The sequence below is a fragment of the Athalia rosae genome, chromosome 3 (assembly GCF_917208135.1).
Source record: "Athalia rosae chromosome 3, iyAthRosa1.1, whole genome shotgun sequence".
NCBI lineage: Eukaryota > Metazoa > Arthropoda > Insecta > Hymenoptera > Athaliidae > Athalia > Athalia rosae.
The window spans coordinates 11,035,137-11,056,058 of record NC_064028.1 but is presented as its reverse complement, the minus strand read 5'-3'; the positions used below and the strand labels follow the sequence as shown (position 1 = coordinate 11,056,058).

Genomic DNA, 20,922 nt, shown 5'->3' with positions numbered 1-20,922 from the left:
AAAAGAAATATTACAAGTTTCGCATTATTGAAATATGATTGGTTCATCATTTACAAATATTAGACTCATACAACGTAATCTATATTACTTACGAATAATAATATGACAATACACCTATTAGAGGATGACCATATCAGAGTTACTGTATTCGTATAATTTTTTATGTATCTAAGAATTGCAATAAAAATTATAGGAAGAGGTTCGTGAATAGATTTTATTTGTAATCAGGTATACACATAATCGGTACAACACACATAATTTTTGGTCTATGATTTTCATTTCTTTTGGTTTTCTCCTGTTTGTAATATTAGATTTTTGATCTTATAATATGTATAATAATCACAATTATATATTACACATTATCGTGGAAAAATCTCAGTTAAATGTCAGTATGGCAAAATAGAATAAAAACTCTAGATACATATACGTGCTATATATATGGAAGTTAACTTGAAGTTATTATTAGTAGCATTGTTCATAGAATGCAGATCAACAGACAATTAGAAAAAAAAAAAAAATAGCAGAAGAAACAGCAGATTAAGTCAGAGGAAATAAATCAGGAGAAAAAATTAAGGGTTAATTAAAAGGCCATTAAACAATTCCGTGCTAGTCCCTGTGTGAATAATAGAAAAATGCGTAGGACGATCGACTACAAACCGAACTGGTGGGAAAATAGATAATCGTCCACTTCTTGCCCAGGTGTTCACAACTATAATACAAAAAAAAATAAAAAAATGAAGATGTAGGTATATGTATACATCCCATTATCCCTGAAATGGATTGACTCCGAAGTGATTTATTTAGCCGGATGAAATTTCGTGTTAACCATACGACATGCGTGAGCTGTGAAATCCGCGAGGTTCAAAATTTCGTACGTTAAATGAACCCAAGTTTTCTTTTTTTTTTCCAAATTCTCACGTTACTGCGAAATTGTTTTTACCAAGCTTGTGTTAATTATGTAACGAGCGTGAAGTTTATGCTGCAAACATTCAAGACGATCCAATTGCTCTTTTTTTCTAATTAATTTTTTTTTTCAATTTTATCGATATGAAAACATGCAAATGTAAAACAAAAACTTTGCATCTGAAAAGAAAAGTCGTGCATTATTAAAACACGAGAACAACACAAGACATACACAGTAATGACATTTCGTCTTCATGCAAGAATTTATAAAAAAAAAACACAAAAAAAAAAATGAAAAATAAATTTATAATCATGCACGAGGGATCGAATGTATTATGCGGGGCAATCATGGAAGAAATTATAATTTATTAAATAAATTCGAGATCGAAAATCAGGATAAGAATCCTTATGCCTATTAGAAATTCATATTTCCATAGGATCGTGGGGAAAAACAAATTATATTTTTAAAATGGTTCAATTTTACATAAAAAAAAAATCATGCTACAAAAATGATATAATAATTGAAATAAGACTTAGTATAACTCTCAAGTCATATACGCAGTACACCCGTTATCGTATATTTTGATTTTTGATCCGTCTTAAAAAAAATTTCTCATAGTATTTTTAAAACTTTTGTTTTGGTTTAATTGTTGCTTATTTTTGTTCGATAGTTTTCCGTCATATGAGCTGCCGATAAAAAAGGGCTTCAGGGACTCGCAAGATTACCACGGAACAATATCGTGTCAGTCGGTAAGTGCCAAATAGCGTAAAATGCGGGATGATGAACTTCGAAACGAACCGATCGGGGTTTTGGAAGTGCAGCACTTAATTTCAGGACCTTAATACCTAAGAGGAACAGATAAAGAAAAAAGAAATAAATCAATCGATCGATTTATTATAATAATTAACGTTACATGCGTTGTAGGTATAGTATATACGGTGAATCGGACCAGATATAAGTATGAACAATAAAATCGTTTTGCTAAAAAAAAAACAAGCATCGATTACAAATAAAGCAAAAAAAAAGTTTAACGCCACTACACACAACAATCAAGGGTCGGTATTCATATACCTGTGTATATTTGTTTAAATTTGTATATTAAAGAACAAAAATCAAAGAACTTTGAAATCAGATCCATGTATACTGTAAATCACAATAACGATCGTTGTTCCGTGAATTATGGATTGGCGAGAATGCCTTGGAACAAGAAATTCACAACAGTATCAGATTGCCGAACAATTGTATAGAAAGCTGGATGGTTAACTTCGAAAAGAATTCTTTGTGGTACTCGACCACTTTTCTTCTTGAGGATCATACCTATGGAAAAATAGAAATTTTCTAAATTTTTATCTGATTAATACCATGGACGAGCTGCACTATCAAACTTTAGAAAAACAAAATGCATATAATATCGGTAAAATACGGAAAAATAATTATATAATCGTCGATAACTTCGATTATCAGTACAGGTACATACATATAGGTGTACAATACAATTGAATAATTTTTCATTCGTTTTTAAATTTGATAAAATAATTTATTTTACATATCTCGCGATAATAGGTCAAAATTATCGATGTACATTACACCAACAACAACAACAACAATAATAATAATGATGATAATAACATTAATAATAATCATCGCATATTAATAAACCTTGATTTAAAGTGGATATATCGTTGAATGTTTGAGGTAACACGAGTATACATACATAAATTAAAGAAAAAAAAGAATTTCAAATTTTGAAAATCACGAAAACGGTGGCCTCAGAATTCGAGATACGAACATTGGAACCGTATCGCGATTAATTATGGCCAGAAATTGATGATCTACGTTAAATACTTCGGTAACATCTTCAAATAATGATCTAAGTCCGATCGATTCCCCTGAAACAAAAAAAAATATATAAATAAGTGAATAAATGAATAAAATATTTAGTTAAATGTAATATACAAAATGTAGTTCGTTTTTTTTTCTCATCACTTCAAATTCGACAGCGTCAAATGTACAGATTTTACAATTACGAAATATGACGGAGGTGAACTTCTATGATGGCAAGAAATTAAATACATGGATAATATGTATATGTCAAATATCCTAATGATACAAAAGTGAATGAATGTAGAAACTAAAGAAAGGAATGTTTCATTGCTCGATTGATTGATAGTAAATTATGTAACCCACAGAAACAATTATATAACGATGTACAAACACATAACAATTTTAATACGATTATACACGTGTATACCTATATTAACCACACATTTTACAATTATACAACAGGCATGTGAAATAAAAAAAAAAAAAAACCCGTAACTCTTCAAAACGAATTATTCAAGGTAAAAAGAAAGTTCGTTGACAAAAAAATGATTTCTTATTTTTAAACCCGATACTATTTTTTGTCTTTCTATTGCAGTCGAGAAGTTCTCAATATTGCTTTTTTGTCAACTAAATGAACAAGAACTAATAAATCGCATTCAGATTTCTTTAAAACACACAAAGGAAAAAACGAAAAGAAGAAAACGACAAGCAGCACAAAATGATTTGGCATGGAATTCCCTGTACCTACATACTTATGTTATAATAGTAAGGAAACAATTATTTATTAATAGAGGAGTAAATATGAATGCGGCGTACCTACCTTCATTGTTCCGGAGATTTGTGGAGACCCGTGAAAAGCGTTACGTCCCGAGATGTCGATATAATTGAAAAATAGAAAGGATGATTGGCGTCGAAAATCGGGGTAGCCGGTACATACGAGCTGTATCCCACCATCGTTATGACTGCAAAGTACAATTAGAGCGCTTCGATTTTGTCAATTATCTTATACAATCGGTTCGTTCGTAACATATCAAATTAATTATAGGAAAAACAATGCAAAAAAAAACGGCAATAATCAAAAAAGTAAAAAAAAATCCAACAATGGCGGAAACCTCCTTGTATCATAGTGTCGTCATATTATCCGATTCCATACTTACGTCGCGAAGGTCGAGGAAAAATTCTTTTACGATCTACAGACGATTATTTAATTCGTTATTATCATCATCACTATTGATATTTTAAGAAATACTGATCATTCATCGAATTACCTAATAGTTATTGTATATACACAATTAAATTCATATATGTGCTTCAAGAGGTATTAATTTTTTATGGCATTGAAATTGAATTTTACTTCTTTTTTTTTTTAATACAAATTTCATGTACATACAAATACATACATATGTAAAGGTATATCTACATATGTTGTTTCAGATATATGTACAGGTATAGGTATGTATATACGTAATATATATGTAACTATTACTTTACGTGTATTTCACCCGATATATCAATTGACTGATTGGTGAATCAGTCAATCGATCAATTATTCAGACTTACCCTATTATTATAATAACATACAATAATTAATTCCCGATTCGTTCGTTGAGAATAAATAGGTATGTCGTATGGGGAGGGCGGGGGACCAGAAAAAATGATAACTATTCGGTTTGAGGTACAAAATATAGACATGAGATCGTTCGCATCAGTGTTGGTATATAAATAGATACATAATGATAGTCAATTTTATTAGTAAAAAATCGGAAGCTATTTACGTCAAAGAAAGGAGGAAAAAAAAATTTTAGAGAATTGTTCAGAGCGATCTTACTGCAGCTTCGAGTATAGTGATAATTTTGTTTTTGCTTGCTCTAACATTAATTATGAACGATAAAAATGGTTTGTCCACCGAAAATATTTTTGGATCACGTGACGGCCGAACCAACGACATGGGGCGTACTCGCAGGGCTGCAAATTAAAAATATTAAAAGTTTTTTTGTTTCTTAATTTCAACCCTCGATACGATGTTTTCTCGCAATCACGTTAGAATCGGAGAAATTGAATATTTTTACCTCGAATTCGAAAAATTCGAAACCGCTCAATTTCGAAATTTGTATCATATGTTATTTTTGCAAAGACAAATTAGCTTTCGATTTTCTTCTTTTTTGCTTTACATGCGAGTGAGCCTCAGAAAGAGAATTAATGAATAAAAAACATCGGACATATAACACAGTCCGCTGAACATTACGTACGATTAATTAGGTAATTAATTATTATACCATGGAATTTGGTTTTTTCATGCGTGCGAATTATAAGATTCGATGCAAGGTGCAAATCAAAGTGCAAATAACATGCTCACATACAAAATTGTTATCGGGTTTATGCGATTATCTTGAACGGTGAAATAAATTTACAGTTGTATTAAATTAGAAAAAAGAAATAACAATAGCAAAATTTAAAAAAAAGTTATAGAACATTATCAACATGCACTGTTGCAGGAAAAAAAGGCTTCTCAGTTGCACAGCATATTTAAGAAACTATGTAAGTAAACAGCTATAATCATAGATATATATCCATATCGATGAATCTGATGTGAAATTATTTTCTATAAATTAAGAATATCAACTATTTAATTTACTTATTGATTACTGTATTTATTTTTTTTTCCTAAAAAATATATTTCATGCTTACAACCCTCGATATGAAATTACTCATTATTAATTGACTAATAGAGGAGAAAAAAATTCCAAGTAAAAAAAAAATTATTTTACAGAATGATAAATTTAATGAAGCTTTCGTATGTAACCAATAAATGTGATGGTATTAGTTGATTTTTTTAATACGCTAAATAAAAACGATCTATCGATCCTAAAAGTCGTCACGGGCCGTTGAATGAACGCCTGCAAGCTTAGTTTCTGAACACCCACTGAAACGGTAAGCAGAGATTATTTTGTTTCAGTAAAGAAGTTTTGGTAAATTCTCAAGTCTCCAAATTTTAGAATTAAATAATTCCACATAACATTTATTAGGTATTGATATGAAAATTAATAATGATTAATAATAATAATAATAGTAATAATCTTTTTTTTTTTTTTTCGTTTTATTTTTAATTTTCAATTGATAATGACAAAAATTTATAAAATTGATAAATCCAAAAAAAAAAAAAAACAATGTTTTTTATTCTCTGATTCAAAATTATGTTAGACAATTGATCGTGTGTTAATAAGGTTATTTTTCGGTGTTATTATCAGGGAATATTACGTTAGACATAATTCATGCTGGTTCGAGAAGAAAAATAAAAGTCGCAGAAAGATCAAAAATGAAATGAAATAACGATATAAATTAACTTATGGTTTGAAGTTTGGTTGATGAACAGTGCCGGAGAGGAGGGTTATCTCTTTCTGACAATGTTGGATCATGTAAAGGTATGGTCGGTTGACCTCTATTGTTTTCGGTGGCTGGTCGAAGGAAATCGCACTTAAAGCGACAATTTGTACAACTGGAAAAAGATTACATGTATAATGATATCGAAATTAAAAATTTCTGTTGTTTTCGATGTTTTTTTTTTTTTCTTTCAAGTTTTTGTACATTTTTCAAATACGTAAATTTCACATATAATATCTTTCAACGTGTCACCTCCTCATACAAACGATCTATAAAAGCTCACAGAATAGAGTTTGGAGGGAGAGAAATAAAAAAGAAAATTTTTTTACACAATATCATACTTATATGACGACGATGATGATGATGATGATAATAATAATGCATGATTCGTTAGTGGAAAATTTAGGAGAGAAAACCAAAAATTCTAAACGAAGAAAATCACCGTATTATTATTCCATATGAATGATAACACAATGAGAAGTAAAAATGTGAAGAGAGACAAGAGAATGAAAAAATAGAAAAAGATAGAAAAATAAACGGATATAGAATATTCTTGAAAAAAAAAGATCGACTAAAATTACATTTATTGTCTATGCGTAATACGGAGCATTAGGCGAAATCCTTAATGAATCCGCTGAATAGAGTTATTTCGTGATTATTATCTCGTATCTGAAAATACGCTGGATGTTTGACCGAAAATACCACCGGTTCCGGTTCCCAGATTACAGCACTTATCGCTACCACTTCGATCACTAGAAAATAAATGTAATGAAAATTTTATTTTTTGTTGTTTGTTTATGTTATGTTATGTTATGTTATTTATTTATTTTCTTGTCAAATATATACGAATCACGTAAAATTCTATTATTAGACACGATTAAAGAAAAGAAAAATAATAATTACGCATGTCATAATATGTATCTAAATAATATGGATTCAGGGAAAAAGATAGAAAAAGATAAATCGGTTGTTTCAATTGATATTTGAAATTTGTTTTAGGGGGGGGGGGGGGGGGGGAAAGGAGTGAATAAATGAATGGCAGTACTATGTGCGGTCTGGGAGATTTATGCGTCTACTTTATATATTTTTGTGCCGTCCAACACGGGCTTCTATTTGTGTTACATACGGTGATGAAATTTGAATTAGAATAAACTTCGATTATACGTCTAATGAGAATTTTTGTAACGAATCATTCGTCGTTCTCAGGTAAATCATAAACTAAACCTGCGAATAGTGGTAATTTAAAAATGCGATGATAAATGAAGTAATAAAATGGTTTGTCGACCGATATAATATTCGGCGGTAAAACTGGCAGCGGTGCGCTACTACCGGGAAGAATCAGGACCGCTGTAAAAATAAAAAATCTTTCAAGAATATCCATGCTTCATTTGAATTTCTTTCATAATAATATAACTCCATTGACAAATGTTTCAAATTCTTTATTCCCATTGTACGTGTGTGTGTATAGTATATTATGTAAGTTATAATCTTTGCGTTCTCGTTTTTCTTTTTTCCCAAATTCAGAAATCGCATTACAGTAAAAAAAATAAGAAACAATCGTGAACAAGAACGTATAGGTATGTAAGTGTATACATGCCTGCAGGCAAAGTGGTTAGATCGAAGAAATTAATTAGTTTTATTTTTCATTCGATAGTAAGGTCGGGTCAAGAACAGTGCCAGAGAACAGAAGAATATTATCAGAGCGACGATAAATCGTGAAATGGAAGGGTTCATCGATCGATATCTTTAGCGGTGGAGGCCTAGCGGACATCTCAAAGAATTGTAATCCTGAAAACGAGATAATTTAACATTCCAAACTTTAAGAAAAGAAATCTTTCAGTCTACTTATCTTGTTTTTTTCTTTCACAATCATAAAAGCGAAATCAATTATGTAACATTTACCGTTGCAATAATCCAAATAATCGGGGTTAGTAATTTTGGACGAACATATGGGGTCAATGAAAAAAAAAAATTAATGCAAAAACAGCGAACGATGACGATTCCACCCTAGCAACACATATTTTTCGAAAAATAATAAGGCAAAATAAAAAACAAAAAAAAAACTTTTATCGGTAGAGAACTTTCTCACCCGGTTATATCATTGTTTAACATTCTCTTGGGGGTTATCGAATCCGGGATCTCTTAGTTGGCCTTCGATTATTGGACCGACATTATTGGCGGCCAGTAGATAGAAAATGAATGGTTTGTCGACGTTCATGGTGATCGAATCGTCGGAATTAGCGAAGGAACGTCGACCGCTCAAACCTAAATCGTATCGCCAAAAATTTCAATATGTAATATGTGGATAACATTTTTATTTATTTATTCATTTATTTTTCAATTACACATCAGTGAGAATTCACCATAGCATTGTCTACTGTGATGGTTGAAATAAAGAAATATGAAAGAGTACGTCCCAAAATTAAAATTCTCAACATTAATACATGAAACCCGAAAGAGAAGGAACTAAAAAACAGAACCAAATAAGATAGAAATTAAAAATTAAAAAATTGAAGCAGATTTATTATATGTATGTGCCAACTGGAACGCTTTTTTCGTTCTTTGTTGATGAAAAATAATAAAGAGATAAATAAATAAATCCCGCACAAGCCCATCATATTTGAATAATACGTATATACCAAAAATTTGTTGAAATTGATTTGTATTTTATTACGCCATGTGATATTCTATTACATGAAATTTGTTGCGAGCGAAAATTTGACAAGTATATCGATATACAAATTGCGATAGGATACTTTTTAATTTATTAGGGATTCGAACATTGCCCATTGAACAGCGTCGTATCCAAATCCGGATGCATTACCGCGTAGTAGAATGGTCGGTCCACAACGAAGAATGCTGTCTGAACGAGTGATTCGGTCATGAACACAGCTGCTGCGTCGCAAATATTATGAAAGCAACAAAAAAAAAAAAGAAAAAAAAAATCACAGGTATGAGTATATGGAAAAATACGGAGGACGTAGAAATAAAATTATTACTATTGTTGTTGTAGCTTTTGTTATCATTATCATTGTTATTACTGTTACTGTTATTGCATTAATATTTTTTCTCACGCATTCGTCCATCAATAATTATCGGTCGATAATTTTGTACTAATGAAATCATTTGCAGTGCGTAAATAATAATATACGGCAGAAAATTTTTATTGATCGATAATTTCCCATGTATATATATAATTAATAATTAAATAAATAATAAATTAATAATTTCCCACATAAGTATATAAAATTATAAAGTTGCATGTAATCAAAAAAAAAAAGGTAATAAATAGTATTAAAGTAAAAAAAAATCACAATTATAATAATTATATATAATTATTATTGAGTACTTTGATTATTCTCTTTAGCAAACTTGATTCAAGCGACATGAGCATTGGAAACTTTGCCGAAGAACAAATGCGATTCCGCCGTCAAATGAAGTATCGAGTAAACGAATGGTCGATCGATTCTGAATTCCTCTGGCCTTATTGGAAGCGATGGTACAATCGGTCGGAAAATAGTCCCTATATGCATAGAATAACACCAAGAGAAATTCATAACAGTAAAAATGAGATGTAAGAAAATTCGAAAAAAGAATAGAAGCGAACGTACAAGTCACGTACGAGGCGTGATTAAAAGTAAATGAAAAATTAGAACAAAAGAGACCGGAAGAACAATACGAGGATCAATTTTATTAAAAAAATTTACGGTATGGTATACGAGTACACAGGCTCCAATGAGGGATTAAAGTGAAGAAAGAAATTTAAAAAGAAATAAAAAATAAAGGAATCACAAGATGTCGTCAAAACTATTAATTATCCCATTAAACAATGGGGTATCCAACGTCAGTTGAAAGATGGCAAAGAGGAATGGACGGTCCACTCTGATATCTTCTGGCCAATTCAGGCTGGGTGGTACAACAACCAAATCTGCCGTAAAATAAAAATAATGATTTTTTTTTTCGTTTCTTTAATTTTTGTTCGCGCAGCAGATAATAATTGAAAAGATGATCGAGCCAAAAGTGGGCTAGATTTCCATACAGCTAATTAGGACGAACCGGGGTAAACAAACAAGTTGAAATAAAAGGAAAACCTCAAAAATCTTTACCGCCCGTTTTCTCACTTTCAAATTGTGACGTGTGTATATTAAAATTTATTGAAACTCGTAACGAAAGAAAATTCGTTAAAAAATAACAGACTTGTATAGCAATTTAATACTATACAATAGAAGTACAATTTATTCGCAAAAGAGAGTTATCTACGTACAATAAAAAGTTCAGGTATTAGACAAAAGGAAGCATTGAGGTGTGATGAATCACCAACTTATATCGAAGGATTCGTAACTTTTCCATTGAATAAAGGAGCGCCCGTTTCAGAATGTCGAATTGTATAGAGGAACGGTTGATCCACAAGGAATCTCGGTGGCAAATTTCCGAGAGAAACCAACCCGAATGTGAAGGCTGTCGCAAAGACAAAAAAACAAAAAAAAAAAATATAAGTAATGAATTTACAAGATAACCGAAAATTTAGGTATAGATTGCGGAGTGAGTCAGATTTGCGCGTTACAAAAAAATGATGCAAGGTTGATTTTTTAAACGAGTAAAAAAAAAATATGCATTATCGAATTCATTACCTATGTGTCCGAGCATATTGGATGATCTTTTTTTTGTTAGCATGCTGTAAAGTTTCGAAAGGTAAATGTAATGTCCTGTGAATTATGCGGTACGGAAAAATGGTATTTTTGCTATAAATTGAACTCAATTGGCATTTCAACGGATGAAAGAGATTTTTTTTTAAATATCCGACCAATAATCATTACGTGCCTTCGAACTTTATTCAACCGTGAATGAAGTTGTGTAAATTATGTAACAAAATGAGACAAATACATATATTTTTTCTTTTAATACTCATATTCCACGTGTGCAATATTCAAATTCATCGTATATCCATCGAAAATACTGGAATCGAACACTCGAATAGTTAAAACGATTGTTTGTTTGAATATTACATAAATGAAATCATTGAAGCTTAATTTAATAATCAATCGACGCGTTGGATGATATCGATCACGCTAGTTTTCAGAACAGTGAATTCTTCCGGTGAATAAGGGAGCATAATCCAACTGATGGTGCACAATCAAATACAGGAATGGTCGATCGACGAGCATTTTCATCGGAATTGGCATGACTCTATTCACAATTTCAAACCCTGCGACAAAAAAAGTAGTTCTGATATGGGTAAGTGTTGCTGTTTTTCGTCATTTATCAATTCATTTACTTCCTCTAGATTTTGCCTTTATGAATTTTTCACGTGGAAACCGTATACATATTCTATTTGTGACTCGATATGCAGATAATTTTAACTGAACGAATTTTATTTCCTTGATTATTGTCGTTTATTTTGCTATAATTTTTTTATTACAGTATTGGTCAGTCAATTACGGAGAAAAAGAAAATACTGGAGAATGATTATACAGCATACAATTCCACGAAATTATAACACTGGATTCCAAATTTTTCCATTGAATATCTGACAATGAGTATCTAAATTGTGATGGATAATCGAATAGAAGAATGGTCGATCAACTCTGATTTCCGCTGGTTCAGCGTTGGACCAAGACAAAGATTGGAACACAATTTCCACGCCTGTGCCAAAAAAAAAAAATAATAATCTTATTCAAGAATTAGAATTAGGAGAAAAAAACAACAACAACAAACATCGTAGTAACACGATGGATGGCATACGAAACCAACCTGATAATTTTCGGCCACGAAATTGCGGAAAAAAAACAAGAAAAATTTTGGACACCATAATAGTAGGTACATGTGTTTTATGAAGTGAGTTTTATACAATAATATATGGTATAGAATAGCGATATAAATTATGTGGTCGTTAGATGAATAATTTTTCCGACGAATAAGGGGCCGCTCAACGAAGTATGTTGAACCAAAAATAGGAATGGTCGGTCCGCTTTGATTTCTTCTGGCCAGCGAAGAGAATCGGTTTCAATTTCAAGGGCTATCACAAAAACAATTAACCACTGAGATCAGTCATATGGAATCAATGATAATTTAAGCTCAATAACTATGTAGGTACGTCTAACAAGCCATACGAGGTGTTATATCCACGGAATGAAAGAAAAAAAAAAAAGAGTAAATAATAATCATATAAATGACGTGACGCTTTCTAAAACGGTGAATTCATTCGATAACGTTTTTGTTTGATTTAGTTTCTTTTTCCTGCAATGATTTGCGCATGATTCATCGAACACAGGAAAATTGCTCGCCTTAGATGAACGAAGATGATGAGATTTTCTTACATTTAGTGTACACCCTGCATGGGGAAACAGTACTCCCGAAATGATTGAAAATTATTCGGTTGAATCTGAATTTTAAATATAATTTCTTATTACGTAGAATTTTCTGGAAATGATATGTACATATTGGATAAATATTCGCTCCAAACAAGCAGAACTATATGAAGTGGTATATAGAGACGAGTAAAGAAAGAGGAATATAAGTGTATGAGTATAGATCAGAAAATTGCATAACTTACTGTATGAATTGTTCATCGTCTTCTTTCATGATATTGTACATGATTATTACATTTCTTCTCTCACTTATACAGGCCGTATGATCGGATATGATGAAAAAAAGGTCAAAAAAGAGAGAAAAATTGCCAGTATATGATAGGAAGAATAATAAAACTGACACTTTCACCGATAGCGTATGAAATGTTTACGCGGTGAAATAGAATAAAGAAACATAAGATGTTTGACGAAAATTTGCGAACAAAAAATGTATGAGGTAGCGTGACGCATCAAAAAAGTATATCATATCATGTACGGCCTCCATCATTTCAAAATACCGTTATGCCTAAGTATAGTGTAATAATGGGTAACATGTGACCAATATTTGCGAAAGGAGCGTCAGAAAATTGTTGCAGTTAACATTATCTATAGATACGAGTTTTTTTTTTTTTTTACTTCCATTTCTCATTCTCCAAAAACCCATAAGAATTTTCAAAGCGTGAATGTAACATAAACATGCGGAAAATTTAACTGAGACCCGTTCTTGATAAAGCGATCACCGGTGATATGTATGACTTGCGAAATATTTTATGGCATACCTATGATTACCCATCATACATGCCGTGTAATAGTTACTAAGAATAAAAGTATAGAAAGGAAAAGACAAAGACAAACAAAAGAAAAGAAAGAAGAGAAAGTTGGATGAGTTTGATATCGATCTGATTTACAATTATTGCAATTTGTTGTTTTTCTTTTTGGTAATTCTTTTTTCAAAAATATGACCTCGAGATAAGTTATTCCCACGCCGTGATTATTCATCGTGGTTACGGTATTTGTGGTATATGGTAGTATGAATAAACAGAATACAAATAGCGACTTTAATAAATAATATACGAGATCAAAGAACGTCGGTTTATGCTCGGATCCAAGTCACCGGTATTAAGTGCGAATTTAGAGAAAAAATGTAGAAAAAAAAAGATTCTGAGAAAATTAGCTTTTTTATGGAACGCGAAATGTAATCATATTATAGGGGGGAAATACAATAAAAATTGAAAGACAAAGAGAAAAATAGTGTTGAACTCACCGGTAACTGCGGCTGCCTCACTACCCTCCTCGTTAACTTCGATGAACGCCTTTTGTATAACTTTGCTCACTTTAAGTGGTATATCAGAAATTCCAGAAAAGTTAGCGGCGTTACTGAACATATCAACCATTCCCATCTGAAAATAAAGATAATTATAAATTTCTATTTAGTACTAGAAAAAGATTGAGACATTCTCGTGGGAGTCTTGAAAGATGAAAGCTTCTAATATTTGTTGTAATATTGTTTTCTGATTGTTATTTATACCTGCTCCAGAGTTTCTTTAAGATCCAAGGAAGTTTCAAACTTGAACTTTGGTAGATACACTTCGACTGGACTGGCCCAAGAACGTTTCAAAAGTTGCGGCATATCGACTGAACCAAGGCGCTCAGTAACTTGTGATAGTCCATTGATGGTATTCGGCAATATTATCACCATGCTCATCTCCTTGCCCTGAAAAGAAACAAAATCAGGTGAGCACTTCCATCTGTGGTATTTCCATCTGTCGTGTTACGTCAATAATCAGTGTTCCCTTTACCTTGTATGGTATTTCCAGAAATTTGGCGTCGAGATCAGGAATATTTCCATATCGGAAATTATGTTTGATGTACATTGTTGGTACGTTCTTTGTGGTATGTTCATCAACGTGGAAAGGTCTATCCTGGGTGTTTTCTACATTGAATTTCCTGTCCCACTCACCTTTGAAGTAAACTGCGTTGACGAGAACCATTGCTGTGTCTGAGGTGAGGCTATCTGGGAAGCAAAAGTAGATTTCATGAACTCAAGTTCGAAATTTCGCTTTCAACGAGTTTGCTTTGGTACGTTCTCTCACCTGGTTTTATTACATCCTTGATACGGTTGTTGGTTTTTTCTTCGCACCAAGCGTTGATCGTGCCTGCAGAAGCGGCCGAATCAGCAAAATTGAGTGATTGGCATTCTGACAGAAAATGATTCGCGGTAATGGCCTTGAATGCGGGTGCTACAGTAAATCCATCCCGAACGAACATCTTATTAGCCAGATGAAGTGTAACGCTATTCACGTTCTGAAATGATAAATTTCTTTGTGAATAATCCTTCGTTAGTAATAGGTTTGCACGGATAAAAAGAAAATTGAGGACAAATGATGAAGAAAAAAATTTGTGCTCAATCGCTTACATTTAATGTAGTGATGAGTTCCTTAAAGCCATTTTGGGAACGCTGGTCATCTACCGGCATATGAAGACTGCTGCGCATTTGTGTTGCAGTATTTCCTCCTGCTCCGAAATAAGTCATGGCAAGGATAACTTGTGCGCTCAATGGTGAGGTGATCAGGTTGCCATTGTTGGTCTTTGCCACAGTCTGAAATTCATGTCGATGAACATAGAAAATAGCGAAAAAAACAAACAATCGAACAAAATGAGCAAACACAGGTATTTTATGTACGTACCTTCAAAAAGTCACAGCCAAACCCGTAAGTGGTTTGAGCTATGGTTTGAAGGGGAGTTACTTCGCCTTCCTCAGCCATGGTTTTTGCACAAATTGCGAGTGCAACGAGAGAAAATAATACAACTGAAACAGATAAATATTACATATAAATAAAACGCTTCAAGAAGAGAATGGTTTTTCTATAACTTCCATTACAGGTAATGAGATAGCTAATTTTTAATCCTACGGCTGTAGCTAGTTTCAAACATCTGCAGTCTTACATATTTTTAAAATAGGGAAATTTTGCCGGTAATCATCAGTAGCGACCTACTTTACCGGCACAGCAATATTCTTCCTAACGAAGAACGCGCGAAATTCAAACTCTGTAATTAATTTTTTTCCGAGTCGGTTATTACATTTACTTGCTTTTTGTTTCAGTTCTCGTTTTTTTTTTTTTGCGGTAAGAGCGGTAACTGTCAAGTTAAGAATGATACGACTACAGTTTGGAAGCAGAAATATAAAAAAAATGATCACAGGTAGATGCTGAGGGCAGTCAATGAACCCGGATGAGAAGAATTGAGATAAATTTTTTCAATTGACGAACACTTGCACCTTTGTAAAGTTAGTTATTGGTCTTCTTCTAGTGCCGCGATGTCGATGGAACCAGCGAATTTCACAACGGCCAAAAACGGAATGCGCGCCGCTCGCGGAATATACCTGACTTGATAGAAAACTTTGGGAACGCCTCGATATTACGTAACGCTGCCTAGAGGCCCGCGAGTTGCGCGGATCGTACGTAAACTTAACACCGAATGATGTCATCGCCTAGCTTCGAAGCTGTTCATTGTGTTCGTGGGTATGGTTTACCTTATGTCAGATACATGCAAGGAATTTATCAGCAAGTTTGGCGCCTGTATGGCGAGCATTGATTTTCACGTATTCAACAAAATCCATGGAATAATTAGAATCTTCAATCAAATTTTTATAACTATTCACGTCTGTGTAAATTATATGAATGTATGAAATGAAAAAGACGCTTCTGCAAATGCTAATTCGTTTCTGATTAATTACTAACAATAAGTTCTAACATCGATGCTCGTGATGAAACATGATCTCAACGAACGTTTAAAGTGGCTTTAAAATTGAAAGAAAAAGAAATCGGACAAAATCGAAGGGCGAAAACTCACTTTTGGATTTCGGAGGGATACTATCAGTTCGCTCCTTGTTGTTAAAGGATCGTCAACCAAGTGACGAATTATCGAGCATTGGCCGGTGTAAAATATATAGCCGCGCACGCGCGAGTTGAACGATGACCAATGGTCAGTAAAAGATAGACCTACTCAAATTCAAAAACAGATTTCTATATTTGTAAATGATATTGGTAGGTACCGATATACTCATATCTTTCGCGGATGAAAACGTTCCTACTCGATATGCTCTTTAAATAATAATAAATGTGTTATTAATCCGTTCGCTCTACGATGGTGACACATTCGCGAATTACTCATTTTTGCTGTGCACGTATTTACGCATAAACAAATAGTATTTATGTTTACGTGGGACTGATGACCATCTACTTATGCTTATTTACTATATCTCTGTAACGCACACACCTTCAATCTAATCATACTAGTCGGTATCAACGATCTGAATGATCTGAAGATATCGTTGTCCTCTTTCTTTTTTGTTTCATCAAATGAGTCGGAAGCGACAGTTAAATTGATATCAGAAATTCACTCGAGTACCAGTTATAATTTATGCAGTCGTTATTGATTGAATAACCGCGTTGTACATTTTGATTTGGTTCTGTGATTAGAATATTTTATATTCGAAGTGAATTAATGAGGTGATGCTGAAATTTTTTATTTTCTTTTTTTTCATGGCTTACGGTTACTGTAAGTTTTTTTCTCTCCTTAGCGGCTAACGAGTTGAAGAGCTAACACATATTTGTTTCACTTATGGTTGTTTGCAATATAAAATTTTATTTGCACAAATTGTCTGTTATCCCTATTACATACATTAAGCGTATCATGTTTATTCAAATACGTTATCTCGTATGGTTTGCAATAACAAAAGAAAGAAAAAAAAAACATCGTACATTTGATAAGCAATTGTTGTTACATAACATTATTAATCAACATCATCCAGTGGCAAAAAATGGGGAAAAAATCAAATACCTTATTCGTTTCTATATGTATACCTGTAGATACGCTTGTTCACATTATGTATATTATGTAATGTAAAATTGTTTCGTATTTTCTCATCGCTAACGACTATTAAAATCTCACTTTCAGTGCACTACGTGAGAGCTATTACGACCGAGATGCACCTCCTATATTTCGATTGTATGAAAGATTTTTACAGACCGTATGGCGCGCTGCGACAGATCGAGGCGCAGCTACAGCGTTCAAGGTCTCCGAAGTAAGATCATCTCAGAGCCGGATTATATTATTTTGTACGTCAGTAAAACGAGGCAATGAATTGACCGACAAGGTCGTAACGACTATTGAAAAGGTACCTGATGTTAGAACCGATAAGGACAAAATTTTATGTGTTTTTATACGCGCGTACGTTCGATCGATTCGCGATGCACTATGATTAAAATTCATCGTTATCAATTCCGTTACCCCTATTGTACGGAGAAATTCAATCTCAATTCTAATATTATGTCTACTGTCAACAAATGCTAGTAAAATTCAGTGATTCTTTGATTCTTCCTCTGCACAATTAACATAGTCCAGTGCGAGAGCCCAAAAAGAGGGTCGATCCCCCCATTGCGTTCCCCGCCATTCTGAGGTGTTTTTTTGGTTTCCGAACAACTCGCTTGTTTTCAACTGCAGAATGAAAGTGACAACAACCAAAGTTGTGGGAAATGTCATTTCCCAAAAATTTGATAATTATCATTTTTGGTATAGGATCAATACTTGAAAAGTTAGACTGGAAAGAATGGAAAAACTTGTTTTTCAATATCTCGCTTGTTATGAAGTTTATTGCAAAAATGGCGATGAACGATCAGGTATGAAATTTTATTTCTGCAACTTTGGTAATGGCCATTTTTACCCTATGATCGATTTGTCGACATACCTAACTTAGGCATGCAATTTTTTTGACTGAACCACGTACGAGTCTGAAAATATTGATCCTAGATTAAAAGTGATGACTATCTAATTTGTGGGTAATTATATTTCCCACACCTTTGGTAATCATCACTTTCACTCTGAAGTTGAAAATAAGCGAGTTAAACGGAAAACAAAAAAGCACTTTAAAATGGCGGCGAACGCAACGGCGGGCTTGTCCCGAAAATCCGAATTTACTCTACCAATTACCCCCCCTCCCGAGTATGAAAAAGGGAATCGCATCCCCTAAATTTTCACAGGCCAAAAGCTTTATAGTGACCGGACTAACACCTCTCATGCGCACGTTTTTACATCGTTATGCATCCTACCGGGAATTCGCACGGGAAAAAATTACAATAATCTGCACACTGCGCATTAATACCTCACAATTTTTCATGCGAGTTCATGAAATATTCGAAATCATATTCAAAAATGAGATAATTCATAGATAATCCGAAAATAGTTTTTTCATTTCAATGTTTCAAATGGTATTCCCAAAAAAGGAATATCGAATAAAAAAACAATAATAAAAGAAATTTTACATAAAGAACCAGTTCAACTTTTTTCGTATATCTCCATCGTTTTTTGTTTATTTTTTTGTCACATCGTAAAATTTCGACGAAAAACTAAAATCATATACCTATAGACATAAATTTTTGTAAGTTTGGTCGCACGTTTTCGTGAATATTGGCGACCTGCTGTAACCGATCGGAATGATTTGAATGACAAAATAAAAAAAGGGAAAAAAAATTGCGTGTATGTTACTCACACGTCCGCATGTTGAGGGGTCAGTTCAGTCCGGTACCAAGATCTAAACTGAAGCTCTAACGTGAACGTGGCTCCGTGTCATTTAATACATGGCAGCAAGTTTGCTGGTGAGATCGTACGCTATCAAAAGTCTTCGAATTCCCACCACCACGATTTCTTCTTCCTTCTTCCCCGCCCGGCTTAACACGTTTACGGATGTTGTACATATTATACCGGTTGTGGTGGTGTTTCTTATTCGTAATGTAAAGAGATAAAAAGTAAAAAACGAAAGATGAAAGAAAGAAGAAAAAGGAACAAACGTATACGTAGTCGCGTTCTTTATTGCCAAAGGCGAAATATACGAAGTGCTTCTGGTGAATAGCTCGGGGAAAATCCCCCGATCGTAGTAATCGCTTACCGTGTGCTTGAAATGCTCGATCGTCAACACAGTGGAAACGAAGAATCATATGAGTAAATCGTATAACTACTCGTATAGGTATATGAAAATGTAAATGCATCGCACACGATCTGTAGTAATTATAGTACACCTGCGATGTACATATACAATATACATACACTCGTGTGTATGACGTCAGGTTGGAGATCCCCGGAATAAAGAAAAGATAAAAGTAAAAAGGCGAGACAAACAATCGCCGACGAGTCGTTCCTCGTTGTTGACTAAGCTTACAAAATTTGAATCGATCGTGTGAAAAATTCAAATTTAAATTTAAGAAAGAAAAGAAAAAAAAGAAACGGAAAACAAAAAAAATTTGACTCTCCCATTACCATCGCCCGATTGATTTATAATTTATTTCAGTCTGCCCAGATGAACACATCGATTTTTGAAAGCTATTATCGAATAAAAGAATAATGGTTAGAATTATCTTGAGTTTGGTAACGGTAAAAACGTAATGTAAGCGGGTGATTTTTTACAGTACTGTCAAACTTTTGGACGGCATGAAACAGGTTCGACGTTATAGTCTCGGGCGCGATGTTACTTCACGTTTGAATTTTAATATTTCGCATACGTATGATTTTATTTTAAATTTAATTTCTTTCTTATTTTTCCACGCCGCGGCTTTCTGTAGAGAATTTAGTGGAATCGAAACGATATTGAATAATCTTCGTGGGCTATTAATTATGTAATAAAGTAAAGAAGAATAAAAAAAAAAGAGTTACGACATTTTATAGAAATTGTCTATAAATAGAGCAGTAAAATAGTCCGCGGATCGAAGCATATCGGTGATGATTTCATTATACTCTTACGTATTCACTGTGATGTAAAAAAAAAATCACGATGCATAGAGTGAGCATCGCATCAGTTGAAAATTAATATAAAAAATTATTCTTGAAGAGGAGGTCAAAGTTCTTGGGCAAAAACGCTTGAACTTTCGTATCTCTAATAGATAACCCAGAAATCATGGACATGAATACCGCGAACCTCGTCGAATCAAACTTTATACTTTTATGGTGCAGAACTGATCATCTTGGCGTAGGCGATATAGAACGTGGAAATATATCGTGGAAAACAAGATTATGAGAGCTGGAGAAACCCAAGGAGATTACGCTATGCCATAAAGGGTATTGATGCGGAGGACGCTGCAACATCTGAAGCAAAATAAGAAAAAATTACAAGAAAGAATAAATGTTTTCGCTGCGAAATGTATCGCTATAATCGTAATACATCATATAATCGTAATTCGATTATCGCATATCACAATGTAGCTCGTTTTAGCAGAAAGTAAAATTAGCCAAAAATCTTCCAGATGATATGCCTACATTTTACTGATCATGTGTATAAATTTCGTAACAATTTCGGATGTGATTAATTTTTAGAATGTGCCATTAGCCACCTAATTAGTCATACCGATAAACATCATGCTATCACTCATTATTATTGCATCACACACAATAATACGCGACGACAAATAATTTTAA

General features: G+C 33.1%; 1 protein-coding gene across 25 annotated transcripts; it reads right to left on the bottom strand.

Moving 5' to 3' along the window:
• Nucleotides 1-200: 200 nt before the first annotated feature.
• On the bottom strand, nt 201-19,160 carry LOC105690073 (antichymotrypsin-2-like). Of its 25 annotated transcripts, none has more exons than XM_012407580.3 (9): nt 19,007-19,160; nt 15,144-15,265; nt 14,873-15,055; nt 14,550-14,760; nt 14,256-14,470; nt 13,985-14,170; nt 13,721-13,856; nt 3,549-3,690; nt 2,590-2,793 (listed from the first exon to the last, which is right to left on the bottom strand). In XM_012407580.3, the coding sequence occupies exons 1-8, from the start codon at nt 19,014-19,016 to the stop codon at nt 3,551-3,553; spliced, it is 1,203 nt and encodes a 400-aa protein (XP_012263003.2). In that variant the 5' UTR covers nt 19,017-19,160; the 3' UTR covers nt 2,590-2,793; nt 3,549-3,550. The 25 variants fall into 25 exon arrangements, with proteins under 25 accessions (XP_012263005.2, XP_012263006.2, XP_012263004.2 ...); XM_048651888.1 differs by lacking the exons at nt 2,590-2,793; nt 3,549-3,690 and adding exons at nt 5,463-5,651; nt 8,199-8,374; XM_048651890.1 differs by lacking the exons at nt 2,590-2,793; nt 3,549-3,690 and adding exons at nt 5,463-5,651; nt 6,691-6,861.
• Nucleotides 19,161-20,922: the final 1,762 nt, after the last annotated feature.